At 38.0% G+C, this 21,119-nt stretch overlaps 3 protein-coding genes and 1 long non-coding RNA gene across 6 annotated transcripts in view; 1 reads left to right on the top strand and 3 right to left on the bottom strand.

The window, feature by feature from the left end:
- The window catches only part of LOC110060720 (uncharacterized), a 38,313-nt gene extending 36,775 nt beyond the window's left edge, over positions 1-1,538 (top strand). For both annotated transcript variants that reach the window (XM_089282323.1, XM_089282322.1), the window contains exon 15: positions 1-1,538. This exon is cut by the window's left edge and continues 359 nt beyond it. The gene's annotated coding sequence lies outside the window, so the exon portion shown is untranslated.
- LOC149116405 (uncharacterized) lies at positions 213-599 on the bottom strand. The gene has a single exon (XM_089282335.1). The coding sequence runs from the start codon at positions 597-599 to the stop codon at positions 213-215; it is 387 nt and encodes a 128-aa protein (XP_089138461.1).
- Positions 1,539-9,936: 8,398 nt separating the features above from the next.
- Positions 9,937-15,631, bottom strand: LOC149116404 (uncharacterized). The gene is made up of 4 exons (XR_016204022.1): positions 15,136-15,631; positions 14,698-14,763; positions 14,375-14,456; positions 9,937-10,186 (listed from the first exon to the last, which is right to left on the bottom strand). It is a non-coding gene; the product is annotated as an uncharacterized LOC149116404 (long non-coding RNA).
- Positions 15,632-17,702: 2,071 nt separating this feature from the next.
- The window catches only part of LOC110047749 (eukaryotic translation initiation factor 4 gamma 3-like), a 37,122-nt gene continuing 33,705 nt past the window's right edge, over positions 17,703-21,119 (bottom strand). For both annotated transcript variants that reach the window (XM_089282319.1, XM_089282320.1), the window contains exons 24-28: positions 20,898-20,996; positions 20,381-20,524; positions 19,661-19,745; positions 19,139-19,285; positions 17,703-18,511 (exon numbers count right to left, since the gene is read on the bottom strand). In XM_089282319.1, the coding sequence (XP_089138445.1) occupies positions 18,333-18,511; positions 19,139-19,285; positions 19,661-19,745; positions 20,381-20,524; positions 20,898-20,996 (654 nt within the window). In that variant the 3' untranslated portion in view covers positions 17,703-18,332. The remainder of the gene's footprint in view (positions 18,512-19,138; positions 19,286-19,660; positions 19,746-20,380; positions 20,525-20,897; positions 20,997-21,119) is intronic.

Genomic DNA, 21,119 nt, shown 5'->3' with positions numbered 1-21,119 from the left:
CTCGGATTGCACGGCGCGAAATTAGAATATTAAGCTTTCGTAGAAGCGGCGGCGAGCAACGGCTGTTTTGCTTTCGTTTTCAGTGGTCCAATTTGACTTTGCTCGTGGATTTTACGAGCATAATGGCAACTTTTCGAGAAGTTCGAGACCTTCTAGCTATTGCATGTTTTGAGGACATCATAGACGAGGATGAATTTCTGTTGTTGAGGGATCTACACATGTCGAAAAATCTTTACTTTCCTTACGAAGACTGAATCAGCCTTTTCTTTACTAGTGCAACCAAGGTCACTGGCCTCTGCCTCCTCCCATTTTTCTGATATTTCTGCCATCAGAATATCCTTCTCGCTATCTTCGATGTCAACTCCACTCAGTTTCGCCTGATGTTTTCGTTTCGCCTTGAATTTGTCCAGTAGTAGGTTGAAATGTTCCTGTACGTTTTTCCGCTTCACCTGAAACTTCACAGAGGTTTCGTCATTCAGACGATCCGTGATGGCATTCCATACTTTTCCTCGATCTACAGTCCTTGGTTTGAAGATCCATGGTTCTGAAGCTCTGACTTCTTTCGCTAGGATCAAATCATGTGCTTCTGTCCATTCCATGATCAAGCTAGAAGAGAGAAAACAGAAGCTTATTAAAAACAGGTCCTGTCTATCGATTCACCTTTCGGAAATATTCCAAAGTTATAGAGACAAATTGGAAGAACAAAATAGCATTTTGTACCAGCAAGTACTTGCAATCTAAACTTTTAAAGTCTACAAGACGTGAACATCACTCGGAACAATGTGAATCCAGGAAACTCACCCATTTCTTTTGCTTTTCTCTCCTTCGCTTGCCATCTTTCTTCTTCACTCACACCTCCAATGTGAATTGAGATTTTCGCTGTAAAACAAACGAAATATCAAATATTTGCCAAAAAAAATACAAAGAGACGCGTTAAAAAAACATTTTTTAACTTTATAAAAGAGTTTCTGTGTATTTTAGGTGCTACAAATGGGAAAATAAAGCGACCGTTTCTCGAGGCGGCCAAACCTACCTTTCTCGCCGCCGCCACTGTTGGAAGACGCGGGCAACACTCCACGTGATTATGCTAATTAGCTCGAGAGCAGGAAATTTTACTTCCGGTTGGCGTCCACCTCGCCGCCTCCAGTGTTTGCTTAAGGTCTCTATTAATTGTCACCTATGAATGCGTGGACTGCACTTAGGAAAAGAAGCAGTACCGGTACCGAACTGGTTAAAAGGCACTTCACCAATCTGGGCAGCAACCAGAATTGGATATATGACGTCATCATCACTATTCTTAGCCGCGTTTGAGCTCTTTTCTCGGCTATAATAGAAAGTACCCTTTTCCCACGAGACTTCGCTCATAATACGACCTGCGCTGTAATATATCCACGAAGGGTTTGGATTTATTGTATTGAATGTCTACTTATACACAATATAAGTCAGGGCGGAGGGGATTTTTAACACCTAGTCACACCAATCTCATAAAAAGTTTTTCGTCTTTTTCTCAATAAAATAAAACTGCATATAAGGATGAACATTTGTAGTTCGTTTACGCGTGTCTTCCGACGGAATTGGCTGAAAATCGGCAGGTATGTTCCAGGATACGTGCTTCGAAAACAGGTGTCGGGCTTTGGTTAATTTCGCTTCGTTTCAAAGTTATGGCCTCTTTAGTAGAAGGAAACGTGTGCATTGAAAATATCAATCCTTAGGAGAGTGTAGAAAAAAAAAACGAAACCACATCTGGAAAATCGCCGACACTCTTTGAGGGTGATGTGTGAGACAACTTTCCGATGTGAATCGCGCCGCTCCGATAATTCACGCGCGGAAGCGAACCAGTTTAAGCGAAGCAGTGTTTCTGGGTATTTCTTTCAATATCACTGCAAAAATAACTTTTTAGAAAAGTTCAAAGATATGGTTGTATTCTATAACTATTTAAGCTTTCAGAAAATGTATAGGTTGATGGGGTTTTCTTTCAAAGAGCCATCGTGAGAGCGCGATTTCCAAACACTGTCAATCCACCTGCCATGATACCTTAAAACACGACCAAGATTTCAAAATGCTTACATTGCTTCAAATGTCTTAGTTGCTTAATAACTGAAATCTTTTTCAGGCTTATTTCAAGTAGACCAGCTTTCATATTGCAACAGCACACACCTATTAATTACCCGTTAATCCTGTTAATTTCAATAGCTTCACGCAGTTGATGAGAAATGTGGGTGCTGGAGTTTTATTCTAAAATATCTGGATACGTGATTGAGGGGTCAGCAGGATGAAAAAGGAGCTTGGAACAAGAAACAACTACTTTCCTATCGTCGTAGCATTTCCACAACTGAGGAAACAGCCCTGAGCAAGGAAGTAGCATTTTCGTTTCAGACGCCCCCGCGAGTTTAAACCCCTCGGCTACGCCTGCTAAATATAAATCTTTAACGATTGTTTAGATATCAAGGCAATTTTGCGAGTGCAACGCTGTCATTCGACGTAACTTAGAAGTTTAACGTTGTTGCCCTTGAGCGCAAAAGCAGCTGATCATTAAAGGAGGAGGTCATTCCTAAAAACGTTTATTTTTTGTCAACGCTAATAAAACATCGCACAAAGTTTAGCCACTCACCAAAGTTTCAGTCTCTAAAGGGCAGGTTTTCCTTTTGAAATTCGTCTCCAAAGAAGCCCAAAACTCGACATCGTTGCCGCCATTTTAAACAGTACTGAGCAGCCGGGCCACGTTTTCGTGACGTCATTCCGTCCAAGAGATTTTGTCCAAATAGCTTCTGACAAGCCTTTTGCTTCAACTCCGAAAATGATAGCGGTGAAGATAGTGAAGTGGATAATGTTTGAAAAAGATAATACATTTTGCTGACCTTGTGAAGGATGCAAAGTCACTTGCAGGTTTTTCTCGTTCCCGCCTCTTTCGAGTCGGACAGAAAGACGTCACATAAACACGCCCTGGCTACCAAGTACAGTCTCAAAATGGCGGCCTCCGAAGTCGCTTCTTTCGTGACAAATTTCTTTAGGATAGCAGGCACTTTAGAGGCTGCAACTTCGGTGAGTGAAAAACCTGAATGTGTACTTTTTTATTTTTCTATTTATGCAATTTATTTACAACTCGAACACTTACACTCCTTACAGTACTAATATTATGCTTACATTTACACTTACAATAAACTTGCCGCTTCCACTACTTATACATGCACTACTTACAATACATATTTTAAATTACAATTACGCTAATTAAATTACAGTGGGCCTGCTTACAATGCTCTTTATTTATTACAGATAAATTGCATAAACATATAAGTTATATACATACTATATTTTATTTACAACGCACTTAATTATGCTATACTGCTTCCTTACTTTTCAACTACGACCAACGGAAAAACACTAAAAATTACCGCAATGATTCGATTTAACGCCCTCCTTCCAATAATTGCCACCTTTCGAATAAGCGCCCCCCTTCGAATGTGTTTTTATTAATCAGCGCCCCCATTCCAATAAGCGCCCCCATTCTAAAACGCGCCCCCATTCTAATATTATATTACAGCGCTGTCTGAGTACGTATCAACGGAGGTTCCTCTTCTTTGATTGCTCACATGCATACTGCCGCATTACAAAAACAGTGGTCTTCGTCTGAGTCTCCCAACTGTTATGTCCATGTGAGTGCATAATTCCTGCAAACGAATGATCTCTTCTTCAAGTTTTGTTTTGAACATCCGGTTATTTCTCTAAAAACGAAATATGCGCCCTGTCCGGAATAAGCGCCCTTTATTATCCAACTGTAGCGAATACTGTCCAAATATCGCGCAAAACGAGTACAAATATACAGCGATATTGCACAGTTATTTGTACAGTAGAAAACCTGTTTGCCTGACAGCTGGACGCACGCATGTGAAACTGTCACATTCTCCCTCTCACTGATAAATTTATTGACTACAGCATTTGGATAATAAATCTCCTATTAGATGTTTTGGTGTGTATTATCGCTTTACATTTTTACTCGTTGTTTGTATTTTGACTCGTCGAAATACGGCACAACTCGTAAAAATATACAGCGATACTACACACCAAAACATGTAATAAGATAAAAATATGTGAACGATCATATATATTTGAATTGCGGAGAAAGATATGAAGATCTGATTGATCATCGCAGTTATACACACAACTGAATATGAACAGAGGTTCCCTTCAAACAAACAGTTTCAGGCGTATACACCTCTCTGTTATTAGATACAAATTAATTAAAAATGGCTTTGCAGGCCCGAAACGTTTCCAGGGCTTTTGAGAAACGGGTCCCTGGAATTTTATTATGGCAAAAGACAACTGGTCCTGGAATGTCCTGGAAATCGTATGTGATTTTCAGATCAGAATAGCACGACACGGAATTCAATTGCCACTTAAACATATCCACTCTGAAATAACACAATTTAATCGCTTAAATACACGATGAAGTATTTTATTGATCCAGTAGCTGGTTTGTTAAAAAAAAAAGAAAAAAAACGGAACCGGAAACGCTTTTACATCTCACTTTGTATGCAAAACAGACTGAAAGATACGATCTAGAACAAAAAATAATGGTACGATTAGTGAATAAATCGTACTGGCCTAGCTCCCTGCTATTTGATTGGTTACTTTAATCAAGTGAAACATTCTCATTGGCTGAGGAAAAGATGCGATTTAGAGCACAAGTTAAATGGAGCGATTCGTGAATAAATCGCACATGAGAGCCAATCAGATCGCAAGGATTAACAGTCATTTCAACGTTTGATTTGGCAGAAAATTCACAGAACTTGCTTGAAAGAAATATTTGGCAGAAAGTAATGAGAATTTATATTGACATCTAGCCGGGGAGTAGGCTCTTCGCGTAGAATGAAGGAGAAGAAAGGAAAATAAATGAAAAAACAAAATGAAGAAATGAAAATGAAAAGGAGATGAAAGGGGAAGAAGAAAATCTTCCCATTTTCCTTTCTTACTTTCTTTCTCCAGTAAGAGCCTGCTCATAAGCTAATTGAGATCCTGAGATCTTGTCTTGTGAATTTTGGAGTCCGTTTTGGTTACGTAACTCATGCACGTTGTAAGAGCGCAAAACAAATGACTGTGCACGGTCATGGACCTTCCAACATAAATCTTGACATCTTTGTTTGCCTCTTCATGTTTGCTGAGCTTCATAACCATCTCCCTCTTATTAACTAAGGTCACCCAACGCAAGTCTCTACGCAAGTTCAACCTGCGGCTTCTTGTAATTGACTTGCGAGTCCGTTTCGCGAGGGCTTTATAGTCCCCCGAAGCCCAGTTGATCCAGTTGTTCAGGGAATTGCATTGCGCATGCATAACACCAAGAGATTCCCTTAAATTAAGATTGACAACTAAATAAATGCTCTTTTTCTCCTAGAAAAGCATCTATGTTTTTTATAACATTACTTTGGTGCACAAATTATCGATTGATATCGATTAGCAGTTTATCGAGACGACCGTATACGCCTGGTTAATCGAATAAACGCTTCCGAATTCATTTTTAAAATGAAGGAGAAAGAGAGAAGACTATCATGCGCCGTTTGACAAGGGCTTAAAAACTGTACAAAAAGTGATTAATATTTGAAAAAGGGCCTTTGTGTATATCTGGCTCGTACGGGTTCACGTGGACCCCATATAAACAAATAAAATTCAAAACGTTCTCAGAGCAAAGCGTGCAAAGGGTGTTCTCGTTGAAATTTGTGACATACTTGTTAGCTGATTGGTCTAATCGTATTTTCCATATTCATGATGACTGATTTGAGGTGCTCGTTTGTCATTTTGATATGTTTGCCGTCGGAGTAAGATGTGTTCAGTTCCTCTCTAGATGAGAAGCAAATTCTTACTTTGAAGAAGAAATGAAGACCAATGTCAATGGTTAGTATCAATTTCTTTGCATTCTAACTTCGTAAGCTATATATCTATAAAAAAAAATACCGGCGCCAAGTCCTACCACGCGCGCTTGACAGGCTCGGTTTACGTTTCGTGTTGAACTTAGAACAACCCCATTCTTTCAGTAAAGGAGTAAAACTTGATGAAGAAGCTAGTCTAGTTCAGGAACCATACGAGACGCTTAAGTTCATAGCGGGCTATTTCGAAGAGAGTTTGGCGTTCTTCAAGAAATTGCGTTTCTTTGTCAAATTTTGTATTGTGGCTGTCAACAATCACTCGTGTTTAATAATTCATTGTGAATTTTTTATTCCTCGTTTACTCGTTTGTTTCCACACTTAAGTTTGTTCCCTACGCGATTTTTATCTTTTCTATTTTCAGGGAGTAAACGCCTGAAGACGGAAAAGTCAGGAAAACACAAGAAGATAAAATGGATTCAAGCGAGGAGGATGAAGACAAAGTTAAGAATATCATTTGAGAATTTGGCTACATTGAAATCTTTCCGATAAGAAATGGCAGTTTTGCAACTAGAGAATATCTATTCGAATTCAAGATTTGATTGTCTAATATCAGTTTGGATGTTAAAAGTTTTAATTTTTTTCTCGACTGTAATATTTGCAATCGAGTGAGTGAGTGAGTGAGAACTTTATTAAAGCCGCATTCGGGCGCGAAATGTTAGCAATTTCTGCCATTTTTGCCAGAAGGGTTTCAACCGCTTTCGAGTTATCATTTAGAACATGTTTTCAAATTGTGGGGAGTTTTATTTCTTTGATCGAGCGATCATCAACTTGATTAAATCAAATTTTAAAGGTCGACATTTGCATGCTTTAATTTACTACATGTATCTTCTCAAAGTCGAGTATATTTTTTTTTCTCAAAATTCCAAACTGTTGTGCAATTGCTCTACTCTCCCAAGTTTAAAAACGTGTTACTGAGCGATGACATTTGTAAAGTATTTTAAGGTGGCACTGCATGTTGAAATCAATTTGTGGTAGCAACTGGCCTTCCGTAACTATTGGTTACTGTGATCATGTCAATCATAACAAATTCCGTAAGAACAAAGATTGGGCAAACAATTCGACGTTGAACATTTTAGTTTGCTGTGTTCTCTAAAATCGCATTTAGCACTGAAGTTGTAATTTACCAAGCCGTAGTTTCAGTTTATTATGTGGATTGTCTGTTGGAGGACAATGCCGTTGCTAAGAAACAATTTTAAATGACTGGTCGTGGAAAATCGTTTCAGTCTGGAAGATGATCGTACTCGGTCTACCTATCAAACGCTTTATGGCATTGAAATTTATTTCTGCTTCTCAAATCTCAGCATTTTCCGAAATTAAAAAGTCTCTTGATCGATTCTTCGATTTTCAGTCAAACAAACGAGAACATTTTTTAAATCTCACAAAGGCCACCGAGCAGCTGCAAAAGAAACATACTGTAATTTATTTGTGATCCTGCTCGAAATTTATTAATGAGCTCTGAACTCCTCTGACAAGGCTGCAGCTTGAAGTTAATTAAAAGTGCTCAGTTCAACTGTCAAACAATTGCTATCGTTTCTTCTAAGTCAATTCAAATTTTGAAACACTTTAAAATTATTTCAACGAGGAATCGTTTAAAACAATTCGTCAGTAAATTTGAATTTGTTCCCAAAGTACTCCATTCAAGTTAAATTCCTGAATATTTGTTGACATGATCACAACATATAGATTGCTTCCTTTCCTGTTTCGCTCGTGTATGTTTTTTTGTTTTTGTTTTTTATTTACGCACTTCAGTAAAAAGCACATGCAGAGCCACCTTGGTAAATAATTCTAGAAGAGGATATTGGGTTTCTGGATTGATCTTCGTATCCTGAAAATACTAGATTGATCGGCAGATATTGTTTTGTACATTTCCGTACGGAAAACGGTCGGTTTATATTTCTTCGGAGGGGGACTAAAGGTTTAACAACCAGAAACCAAATATATCCTCCTGTTTAACTTCCAGCGAGGACGTAATGAATTCTGTCTGGTATCAAGCAACTTTGCCTCTAACTGCTTTTCAAAAATTTAAGCCCAATTGTCTGATTTTCCAAACTTTTTGGCCGTCGTTTGTGCTATTGGATCTATTGCTTTTCAGAAATGTAGCTTCAAATGTCTAATATTCTAGAGCTATATTATTTGGACTGCCGAACACTTTTAATGAAAATAGTCGCGACTATATAGATCTGCTACTTTTCAAAAATGTAGCTGCAATTGTTAATTGTTTGATTATGCTAAATTGTTATTGCTTTCTTCCGCAACTGACGGAAATTTTTAGTAAGAGTATTCACTATTAAATCTATGATTTCTCCAATTGTTTAATTCTTCGAACATTTTATCGCTATCGTTTGTATTCACTATTAAATCTATTATGACGAACGTAGCTCCAATTGTCTAATTCTTCTTAAATTCGTTTGTAATGGACAAACTATGATTTTTTTCAAACATTGTTATTCATTTATGCAGGTTTGCCAAAAATGTAGTTTTAATTGTCTGATTCTTCCAAAATTTAACCGCCATAGTTTCCTAGAGACAAAAAGTTTCCAAACATTTGCTATTAGCTCTATTGCTTTCAAAGCTTAGGTTTCAATTGTCTGATTCTTCTGGCATGTTATTGCTTTCGTTCGCAAATTTACGTAAAGTATTTAACAGAAGCCATAGCGGGATTATAGTGATGTATTTTGAAGCTTGATAACCAGACATTAATCTTCAACACCTTGCTGGAAGTAATTTCTAGAGGATAACGAAGTAAGCCATGAACAGTTTTTCTTTAAATTGGCCTATAATTTGTTTGATTTAGCTTTTTCATCTCGGCTAAAAGTGACGGAAGTTCTAAAATTTACCAAACAGTAGGACTAGATTGAAGTTTTCGCTGTTTTTTTTTAGTTTCGTTTGAGTAATAGGGTTCATGGCTTGCCTTTGCTATCTTCTTGAAATATATTGCATGATGATAACACATTAAATGCTTATGCCGTAAATGATGGGCACCTAGAAAGCTATTTACAGAAATGAGACGAGCAAGTTAACATATCTACAACTGCAATGTTTCTGGACAACATTGAGAAGACGGCGACATTTTGGAATCGTTATAGTTAAGAGAGTTCATATAGTTGGGACTCAAGTTACCCAGCTATATAAACGTTCTTAAATGTTTCGATTTAGAAATATTTTCTCCCTCTCAGTGTTGCGTAGAAACGTTGCAGTTGCAGAAATTTTAACTTGCAGTTCTCAGCTTTGCAAATAGGTTTCTAGCCGCTTGCCATTTTATGGCTGACTATTTGACAAGATATCATCATGAAATGTACCATCTTGGACACAAACAAACTTTTAAATTCAAATTGCATGTTTGGAATCAAAATGTTTCTTTAGTTTGTGTGTAAGATGGTATATGTTAAACTTTTGGCGGGAAAAATTGAAGGGGGCACCCCCTTAAAATTTTTGTCAAAAAAGTTGTCAGGGGAAACGCTGTGCAAATTTTTTCCAATTTTCCCGCCAAAAGTCTTAGTATATATAGGGCAATTTTTTGATGACACCTTTGTAATTGATTTAATTGAATTTCAATGAACTAATTAACTATTGTAAGAAGACGATTAAAGATGAATAAAACAATTGAAATGAAACACTTGTTGTGAGTAATTTATTGAAATATTTTATTTACTTAGTTAAGATGACAAAAGAAATGCACACCTGAATAAAATATTGCATTTATTGACTACTGAGTTAAGTGTAAATAATAACTTAGAGTTTGAGAAGATTTTTTTTTTAAAAAAAATGGCGCATGCGTATTTTAGGCGCCCGTATTTTTTTTAGTCTTTTGGCGGGAAAATTATAAATTTTCAACAGATGTTAACAAGAAGTAATTTTTTTTGGAAAAGAAAGGGCGTATGCGTATTTTAAGCGCCCGTATTTTTTCCAAGTCTTTTGGCGGGAAAATTTAAAAAAATTAAACCTAGTTTAATACGCGAAAGAGTTGAGGAAAAAATTTCATCTAAGATTAAGAAATGAAAAACACTACAACTGGCAAAAAGCTGAGTATTTATTCATCAAAAGTTTTTGTAGAAATAAGTTCTGTCTGTAGTTTGTAAATAATTCTCTAGATAATCTCTGAGTGCTTAATTTTCTACAGCCTAATGGAGAATGAGCGAATTTTTTCAAGCGACATCAGGTTTTAAGAAATGTGACTTCTACCTTTCGGAAAAAAAATAATTTTGTCTTTGCTTGTCCCTCTTTGATTAATCCTAGCTTGATGGCGCTAAAGAACAAACCCAGGCACTCTGAAAAAAAAGAAAGAAGGAAAAATTAGAACGAGTAAGCTAGATTAAATTGTACAAAAGGGAAGTTTAGCCACGCTAAAGCAAAAACATGAACGTTCAAAGCTACAATCAAGGGTAGACAAGAATTTTCACTATGCTTCTGCTTGTACTTGAATTTAAACAGCGGTGAATGAACTCAATTCTCCATTTTAAGTTCACAACAAATTCCAGCGAAGGATGTCGAATGTAAAAAAACATCAAGACAATATACTCACTGTTAGAATATTTATTTCCATTCCCGAGTTTCGTTTGTTTTACTGTTGTCAACAACATTCTACATATTTTAAACGGAACATTTCAATGTTCTTTCAATGTTCGTTCAATATTCGTAAAATCTTCTGAACCAATCCTCTGAAGTCTTTAATTAGGATTTAATATTTCAAAACCACTTTTCTTCTCTGAAAAAATTGTATTCGTAATGTCATATTTTGCTGCAAGATCGTATCTTTATTTTGATTGAAGCTCGAATATATAAGAAAGAACTAAATAAGCTCGAAAAACTGAGCCAATCTGACTGATCGAATGATTGCGTTGCCGGCTGTGATATGTGAATTGTATTGTCAACTCAAAAGTATTTTGATTTTTACAAAAAAGCTCAGTATAACCTACAAGAAAATTGCTTACAAGATCACTGGTGAATACTACACGAAGAGAGCTTGTTTTTGGCTTCTACACATGCAGAACTCGCGCTTCTTGTTTCCGCCGCATCAACAGCGAAGCGCGCTAGTGACGTTATAACTCAGACAAACTCAGACAAACAAAACAGAAGGGTGGAAGATTTTGAAGCTTTTTCAAGGGCATAAACAAGTGTTCCTAAAACAATTTTAAAACGAAAACTTGGCGTTCATTTTCCTCCTATTTCTCTCAGAACACGCTTATGTTGTCTTACTCTAACGGGGTTCCAATAATTCGCATTGTTTTTTTAGACTTCGCGCGCTTCGTCATTGTTGACACCAGCAGCACATTAAATGTACGTGCTTAAGGTAGTAGATATCCGCAAAAATGGCCAAATTTTGTCGAAACTGGAGTCCAGAAAGTATGACAACTGAAAACCATATTTAATCATAACTTATACTACATTAAGACTTTTTAAAAGTCTTCAGCTACCTCTGACAATAAGTTTTAAGAGGTTTCGTCAAATCCTGGCCGAGCTAAGGGGTGTTGACTAGGGCCCCTACTGTGAAACAGCTACAATTTTGGGGCAGGTCAATCTCCTTTAAAACCTGTCCTAATTGAGCCAAATTTTCGTTGAAAATACAGGAGACATGGTAAAATGCAATCACCTACTTTTCACCAACTTCGGGGGGGTGTTGTTTCCATAGAAACAAGCAAACATAAAAGAAAACTTTTTTGTAGTTTCGCTCTCATTCAATGATCTATGTTTCACCTGTATGGCATCAAAAACTACATCATGCATTCTACAGGCAAAAATACACACCCCTGCCAAATTTGGTGAGACTTGGACAATTCGTTCTCTCAAACGACTTGTCCCTAAATTGCATAACCTCAAAAAACGTAACTTTTTCATCCCCAGATTTTACTACATTTTTGAATAATGAAATACATTTGAGACATTCTAAGCAGGTAAAAGATATTTAGACCTTAATAAAAAAAAAAGTATCTAAATAATGTTCGAAGTGAAAAATTAAAGTCCAAAAGCCCGAGGCGGAACCAGGTGGAGCGGTATAAATAAAAATATATATATTTTTTTTTCGAAAAAAAAAACCTTTCTACATTTAATGACCTCGCATTTAAATTCTTTCAAGTCTTTAAGATTTTGGTAGGGCAATATTCATATCTTATCTAGTTTCTGGACACGAACATTACAAATATTACCTTTATTACCTCTAAAACAATAGATCGCCAAACAAACTGTTTGATGAGCTGAACAATAGCCTTGAATTCAGTATGAGATCCTTTCGCACATTTTGTCTGACATGCGAAACAACAACATGAAATGTCTTCGTTTATTAGTGTTTTTACGTTGGCCGAATTAAACGCCGTCTTTTTTCAGGATAGCACAAAAACACTACAGTTCCTTTTTACTCCTTCATACCAATTCGATTTTCACACGGGTGTCGATATTAGTGGAGAGGGAGAGATATTTGTTGAATCAATTCAGTTCTTCAGTTAGGAAATAAATTGTATAGAAATTTAAAATGTCCTGGATAACAATGTTTTTGAACTGTCATAAAAACGAATGTTTTTGTGCATTTCCAGAGGCAAGAAATAAAGTGATATACTTCACTTGTCACTTCTCATTTCATGATCTTCATGCCTTAAGACTTGATTGTTAAAAATACTACAAAGCTGTAATATGAACGTTTCTTTTTCCCTGCTCTGTAACCTGTGAGATTTTTGATGCTGCTCATGTGAGCTCATAATTTTTATATCGTTGATGAAACCACCACTGAAAGCTTTAAGATGAAACCACCACTCTCAAAAGAGGTCAAAAAAAGTCAAAGTTTAAAGGCTCGGTATACTTATTTTCACAAAAAGCTGTATACAAAACAATTCAAAGCGCAGATCCACCATTCTGAAGCATAAAATTGTGTTTATATCAATGGAAAAAACTTATCTGAAATATTCGTAGTTTGTGAACTCAAGACAGACATTCATGCAAGCATTTGATGACTGTAGTGCACGAAAAGCTGCTGTCATGTTTCAAACCTACAGTGGGGGGGGGGGGGGGGGAAGGGGGCAAAAATCCATTCTTCACCTTTCAAGTACTTATGCTATGCCACAGCTTTTTGTGAAAATTAGTATACTGAGCCTTTAAATTTTGAATTTTTTTCCCGACTCCCTCCACTCCCACCCTTGTTAGTTGTCTCCCGTACATATCAGGAATACTTCATCCCGTGTCCAAAATAAGCAGAAACGGAACAGAAGTGCAAGAAACACGGTAGAAAGCAGGCTTTTTGAGTGCCTTTTAGTAAATATATAATTCTAACAAAACGGCATCTGGTTTCTGTTAAATATCGAGAGTGGCGTCACAATTACAGTGCCTGAACTGATCATTATCAGCAAATCAAATCTTTCCTTTCTTCAAGTTATACTCCATCCCGTTTTGGAAACAGTACAGGCAAGAAAACCGCCTGTCTGTTGGAATGAGAGCTACTAAGACAATTTTACTTAAGCATGTGCCCAATTTTTCTTTCACCTATTCAACTTTATTTTGCTTGGTGGTCGTAGATCTGATATTTGTCTGTGCGGCAATTCTTTTACTTCCGTCTTACCTTGGCCATCAGTTTGAAAAGAACGTATATAACGTTTAGAAAAGGCGACTATCAATTTCAAAAAGGTAGTTTAAAATTAAATGTGAAAAGCTGTGTACAAGATATCAAAATAGGCGTCCTCAAATTTCCACATAGGCGATACATGCACAAATTTCCAGAGTTGTCTACATAAAAAAAACAGCATAAATGGGCGAACTCCAAATTTCAAAGAAGTTTCCACAAATCTAACTCAAAAAGACATGAAGAAATTTTTAAAAACCACACCTGCAAATTTCAAATAATGTCTAAACAATTTAAAAAAAGATCGCTACTAATTTCAGTCAAACTGATGGCAACAAAATTTCAAAACGACATCTACAAATTTCAATCCGACCTTACAGATTTGAGAAAGTGTCCCAAAACAAAACAAAAATACCTCTACATATTTCAATCCACGTCTTCAAGATTTCCTAAAAGGCATCTCAAAAGATTCCAAACAAACGTGTTAAGGCTTCACAGAAATGACTCGGACCTTAACTCTCAAAATCGTATATAATGTTTTAAAAGACCATCACAAAAGTTCAAAAACTTTGCCGAGTGGCAAATGCAGACTTGCAAAAAGAAGTAATTATGACTTTATTTAAAGCAGGAGTTGGACTCGCATTGTTGTTCTGGCAAGTAATCACACAGTCATTGCTCTTTTCTCAGATCAACAACCGAAAGCATTAAACGTATTGTAAACTTCCTGATATTGGTCTCTGATCATGACTTCTCAAAATTCACGCAACCACGTCAATACAATCTGGTTAAAACTGTAACTCATAGTTGAGGAAACGTTAGGAAAAAAAACCGATAACTGACATATCATTGGCCCCTGCCAGACACTGCTTTCACTACTCCACTGCATTGAGCTAAATAAAGCAATTAAACCTACCTAGAATTTTCATCATCCAGTAAACGACATCTTTGTTTCTAATTCTTCAAGCTTTCTTTCCAAAACTGTTCTTCATTTGTCCCTGAAGAAATATAATGTAGCAATTTAGAGATCGTACATTTTAGGTCTAGTAGAGATAATTGATAAGTAATTTAAAGCTTAAGATTTAAGGTTTATTTTACAGAAATGTATGAAACTTAGCAAGGCAAATTGATATTTTACGGTTGGAACTGAAGACGTTACAACTTGAAGAATGTTTGATCAAAAGTCTGATCGAACGTCGAAGAATTGCCATTTTAATTTTAAAAAAATCTTTCCATTACCTTGTTTGTGATTACTTCACAGATGAGGTGACCAATCATCGTACAGCGTGTACGTCATCCAGGCATCTGAAAACGTGAATAAGAACATCGTGGTGAAATTCTCAAGGGGTGTCACAGTAAGCTTCTCAAGGAAAGTTACCCTTACTGAAAAATAAATAAAATGAAATAAATGAAGAAGACTTCACATGTTAAATGAAAATACCCATACCCCTTGCCCACTCCTCTCTCTTCACACACTCCCTCTCTGGCCCCACACAGACAAAATTGTGCGAACCTTTCTGTGTAATTTCTCGACCAAAATGATGGCCAGATCGTCAAAGAAATGATATGGAATCTGCGTCACGAATTTCTATTATCCGTCTGTCGATACCAAATCCAGACCATCGGCTTAAAATCTCTGTTCCCTTCAAAAATAAATCAATAAATCATTAAATTTACCTCACATGGTTATCATCCAATTTTCTGTCGTCATCGTTGTCCCCAGTTCTTCAAGCTGACCCGTCCAATACGATGCTCTTCATATATATGTAAACAAATAAAAAGTAGTGATGTTAAGATTTATTTAATACATTACTGGCCCGGAATTGGTACTCGGAGATAAAACTGTCAAGAATGTGTAAACATAAGCGAATCCAGGGGAGCCGTCATTCGGAGTCATAACTAACTTCTGGTTGCAAATGTCTCATATCTTTTAGGAGAATCTAGATTTTCAAATTTTCTCTCGGGGTAGGTATGCACCTCCCCTTAACAATTCGATTAAATCAGTGTTGTCAAAAAGGACGGAATTATGTACATCTCCCTTTAAGACATTTTAAACCACGTTATTCCAGGTAAACAACGTTGGGTATGCAAATATAATCTTCGGTTTCGATGTAGTGGAGCAAACCGTTTGGAATTCTATCACAAGGTGCGAATATTAAAAAAGTAAAGAAATAAACTTGTTTAAACAACATACACAGAGACAACTAAATGTAAAGAAACTATGGTGCGTTACCTCGACACTGTGGCCGGCATGCTTGAATGTCTTCATTCCCTCTGCCAACAGGTACATTAGCCACTTGTTCACCGCCCTTTCAGTGCACGGTAAGACATCTGAGACCTCTTTGTCGTCGTTCTAAACAGACATTTTCAACACGGGAACTAGTTTCTTGAGGATTATTAACGAAGAATCAACGCAATTTTATTTTCCCTTCACTTGGTAGATACCGCGTGCGAAGGTGAAGATGAAATATGAATAGTAATGAGTGAACGTGATTTGAATTTCAAAAATATTCACCAAGCAGTAAATTTGCGGGAGGACTGGAGCGGTCTTTTGTTTATAATTCCCAAGTATTTTTTGTGTGTGTTTTAGAAACCTGCGTTTATGAGCTTGCATGATTCAGAGGAATGCGGTTGGATAACTGCCGAGATTATTTTCTGTTTGGGGGAAGGGAGGGTGCATGAGTTGGTTGTCACGCCCATTGACTTTTCTGTAACCCTGTTTGATAGAGTGAGCACAATTGAGGACTTACGAAAACGGAGGCTTTCGAAGACGATTTGAAAAGTGAAGCCTTTTGAAAACGCGTTCGCTTTGTTTCTGGCGTTGATAGGTGAAAACGGACCGAAAAAAGCGTCAAATTCTGTCATTTCCATCAGCGTTTTCGGGCGTTTTAGTGTGGACAATAGGCTAAAACGTGTATCAAAAAGTATGCGTTTTCATACGAAACGCATAGTGTGGACAGGTGAAAACAAAACCCAAAACGCTAGCGTAGGCGAAAATATTTTGCTTCGTTTACGGACACTTTTAAAAACGCATTTATGTGGTCGAGGGGCCTCAGTTCAATAGTGAACTCATTCAAAAAGAGATTTCATTACGTGTAATATCACAATCTTGACTTTAAAGGACTTTTTTTCCTCAACGAGCAAAGAAGCTCAAAGCCTGGTTTTCACTGCGACGCATAATCATAACGGTAGTGAGGACGTCCACAACATAAGCACGTAGGCAAGCGTACAATGGATAATTGCCTCAGTTTGAACAAGATGGCGGGCTTTCGCTTATACAAGGGACCAGGTCTCTTGGCACATGCTTACAGCGTGAAGCACCGCGTTTTCACCGACATAAGCACAAGCACAACAACAAAACCTTTTGTTGTTCGTGTTGTGCGCGTCCGTTGCAGTGTCTGCGCTTTCGTCGTTGGCGTCCTCACTAGCGAAACGCTGGCTAAAAGCCTTAACCGCTATTTTCCTCTTCCACCGGAAAAAGGCGACAAAAAGAGCGATAAGATCCCCGCCCTAGGTACCTTAGTTTCTGGCTTAATAAGACCTGTGCCCTGCATAAATATGGTAGGGATTGGTCGACCCCAGGTTTTGCACCATTCTGCTTGTTTTCTCCAGCATGCTTTTCGAAGTCCCGGACATGGGACTTTATTTTTAGGTTGTCTCCTCTCTAATTCAACCTCCTGAACAGCTGAAAAATACATTGATTTTGTAGGGACTCGTCCGAAAAGCAGCAGCTCTAGCAAGTTTGTAAATCTATTTGTCGTCATAGTGGAGGTTTTAAGGCTAAGGGCATAGTTGCTGTTGCTTGTCTAATTACTCTCTCTAAGAGTATCGAGACGTTCATGTAATACATGCGAGCTGCCACCCGACCCACAGGGACAGAAGTGTTAATAACTCACTCTTAGGAATTTGCTCACAGTTTAAAGGAGCTCAGTCACACGGTGTTTTGAGTTATTTGGGCCACGTACAAATAACCATTAAAATGAAAAAAATGAAAAAACCCTGAAATAAGTTTTCCAAGATAGGAAAACACCACAGAGATAGTGATAAGCCACAAAGGAACAAGGATGGTTAAGGATGAAGAAGATTGACACGGATTGCAAACGACGAACTTGACAAATTTAGGCTCAACTTTTCAAGATGCGCAAACCGTGGCGTAGCTCCTTTAAACACTTGAAGGACACTCCGAGAACTTCCCTCGGGTTCAAATTCACAACCACCTCAAGTCACTGTAGTCAATAAGATAATTCATTCAAACATTAATTTATTAATTTCCTTTCTGAGGCACAAAATATGGATTCTTTGCTTTTCTTTTTCGTTCCACAATAATTATTACAGTCTTGTTCTTTCGTATTTACAGTCTACAAGTCTACAGCAGACTGGGATGTCCGACACTCATTAGCGGACAAGAAACCTCAATTATTTTATAACCACCATTGGCTTGTAGTTCATCTGCTTGGAATGACCACAAATTCGACTTGTCAGTAACGAAGCAGACGTGAAATGCAAACAGAAAAGCGCGCGTTTGTGATTGATTCCTGTCTCTCGCATATCAGCAAGAACTGCACTGAGACCGAAAACCGACCCAAGTGTCACGTTGAATTGCAGAGGACTCTTGGCGATCCTTACATGAAGGACCCGTCAGAGTCGTATATAAATATTTCCTTGCAGAAGAGTTCTCGGAAGCTTGAAGATTCCAGCTTCTCTCTCGCTCTATTAATTGAGTTCGCCGGCGAAATTCGTTACCACTGATTCCCTGGTCTCTTCTTAAATTGTCTCCGCGCATTGCACGGCAGACGTTCTAAAGCATATCTTGATAATTTCAATTCACCAGCTCCAATTCTTTAGATAAATTCATCTTGCAGTAGGCGTGGAGGTCAACTCTCTTCCCCAGGCTCCTCAGCGGCGCTTCCAAGCCAGCGGAAGAATTCTGAACTGGCGGTTATGGCCACGCCCTTTCCTGGCTCCTCTTGGGAGCTGCTTTCCCAGGCGTTGAAAGATTCTTCTGTGATGATCTCCTCGTCATACAAACTGTCAAAGTACGACTTGATGAAACCTGGGAGAGAGATTCAAAGCAAGAGGGTAAAGGTAAGGTATACTTTGCGAGGGACCAATATACCTACTGTAGGTGGAGAAAGGCACTGTGAGGTAAAATGTTGTGCCCACAACACAACACAATGGCACTTATTAGGGCTTGAATGCAGACAATTCAATCCGGAGGTCCTAACCATTAAAAGGCCATGTCTTCCACCAAAACAAGTAGAGCGATTCGTTATTCATCAAATGAGATTTTTGCCACAGAAAAGAATCATGAAGTATCATAACAAAATGCAATTCGGCAAAAACTACATGTACTGTATGTATATGTAAAAGGATCGCGCCTTAGTGGCTAATTCCCTCTATGATATGCACCTGCAGGGAATCAGTGTAGTTGTGTTTATCTCCTTGAACTGGATATTTGCTTTGACGAATACAACTACCATAATTCCCTGCAGGTGTGTCTTAGAGGGGGAACTGGCCATTGAGAACCTGACAGAAAGACGTTTCGTTGTGGACTCTCACTTCAACGAGGCAATTTTGGAATTACAACACTAAGAACGAATGCCAGGGCAACTTCAAAGAGTACATAAATCATTACATAGAAAATAACAACATTAGCCCTTGATTCAACAACAAACCTTACCTGGTGGGTGATCCAGCTGAACAAAGAGTGCCTGCACTGCGTAAAGAGCTTGGAGTTCTCGACTGGTATCATCGTCTATGTACTTTTGGAGTAGATTTTTCCTTTCCTTCAGGTGATTGATATTGCATTTGCACTGGCCTCCCTCTTCTTTTGAAGAAGACGAAGAAAAACACACCAGTTAAAGATAATTTGAATTTGAATCAGTTACACAACCAAATGACACCAAATATTTTTTTCTCGTACGACTAGAACAAAAAGAAACATGAGCTACAATAGTCTGAGTGATGTAGAAGAGCTGGAAAAGGAAATAATTTGACACGTTCAAAAGATTGTAGAACTCCTATGAACATGTGTCACTAGTTTCTTACAGCAATACAGTGCAGGATGTAGCTAAGTAAAACAAACCAAGCTGGTTCATGAACAAGCTCAGCTGGGTATTTTGACCAGGATTCCTTCAAAATGATTCCCAAGTTCTTGTTTGCTGGAGATATTTCAGCCAGCTTGCAGTGGCTTAATAATTACCTCTGTCCATTGTGTCTTCACAAACAACTGTTACAAGAGCTCTAATAAATGAGGACTCCTTAGTGTCAGCCGGAGAAACGTTTTTCTAAGAAACAAAGTTAAACAGAATTACGTAACACCTTTGTACACTAGGACTGATGTATTTTTATGTCAATAAAATAAAATAAATAGGAGCTAGCAGTGACATAACCAAGGAATGGCCGTTTGTCTAAATAATTGTTTCCAAACTGAATTCAGACTTTGAGGTGCTGTTTTTTACAATACAATCAACTTGCACGTGACTCTAGGTTAACTATTAAGGGTTCATAACTGGGCTACCATAATGGAAGGCGAGAGTTCTCACCAATACACCATCCTTACTTTCCCTTCATGTCCCCACAGTATGTCATCGTACATGTATGAGGACATACATCCACCTTACTGTAGGTCACCATCCATTTTATTAAGCCAACATGCTTTGTAAAGATCTTAATCAAAGGTAAAGAATCATCTTCAAAAGCAACTCAAATTAGCCTCGCTTTCTTCCAGTCTTGACTCTGGTCTACATTCCTCAGGTGGGGGAGGGGGGGGGGGGAGGGGGAGAGGGGGAGAGGGGGAGAGGGGGAGAGGGGAAGAGGGGGAGAGGGGAAGAGGGGGAAACGGTGGCTCATTTCCCAAACAGGGGCTAATAATTGAACCTACTCAAAATAGGTTATAAATTAATCTCAAATTTCCACTAACATCGATCCATTCGAACACGTCTTCGTTCCTGGCTTTCCTCTTTAATACGAGAGTCCTAAGTTCTTCCTGTATTCTAGCGGAGTGTTGCCCTGTTGAGCCAGTGGGCTGCGATGAATTATGCTGTCCAAGGGCAAATTCAATATTCTACAAGCGAAAGGAAAGACGAAATAATAATTTCCAGTATAAATGATGAAACAACAGGAAGGTAACAAAGCCCATGAACAAGCTCAGTTGCACCTCTGCACCTTCCAAAGTACCCAAAGTCTTGGTTTTACAGTGTAATTTGCTCTCTTTCAGCTGGTGAAATTGGTCAGTAGCCGGCTCTTAGCTACATCCTTGCAACAGCATAACGAATAACAATACTGCATCTCGTAGCAGGATAGCTCCCGTGACCTCCAGATAACAAGACTGGCCCCTTACCTTCGCCCAAATACAGCCCTTGGTTCAATAGCACATCAGATAACATGAAATGAAAGACTCACATTAACATTAAAACACAAAGTTAGTTGTTCTGTACCTTGTCCTTGGCAAATTTAACAGCTTCTTCCTCAGTTTCAAAGAAGGTGTTTAACCTCAGACGATATCTACTCAAAATGGCAGATACATCTTCACGGCTCTAGATACAGACGGAAGAAAAGTAAGAACTCTACTCATCTAACTATGCTTCTTTTATTAATAACAACAAGAATAAGAACCTTCAGTGACAGGCCAGAAGAAAACTGTGAAATCCTTAACTCTT

The sequence above is a fragment of the Orbicella faveolata genome, unplaced genomic scaffold, assembly GCF_042242905.1.
Source record: "Orbicella faveolata isolate gen_17 unplaced genomic scaffold, um_ofav_v1 contig_12, whole genome shotgun sequence".
NCBI lineage: Eukaryota > Metazoa > Cnidaria > Anthozoa > Scleractinia > Merulinidae > Orbicella > Orbicella faveolata.
The sequence above is the reverse complement of the archived record's forward strand: the minus strand, read 5'-3'. Positions and strand labels throughout refer to the sequence as shown.

Coding starts and splice junctions, on each gene's coding strand:
- LOC149116405 (XM_089282335.1), bottom strand. CDS start 599: ATGGAATGGACAGAAGCACATGATTTGATCCTAGCGAAAGAAGTCAGA.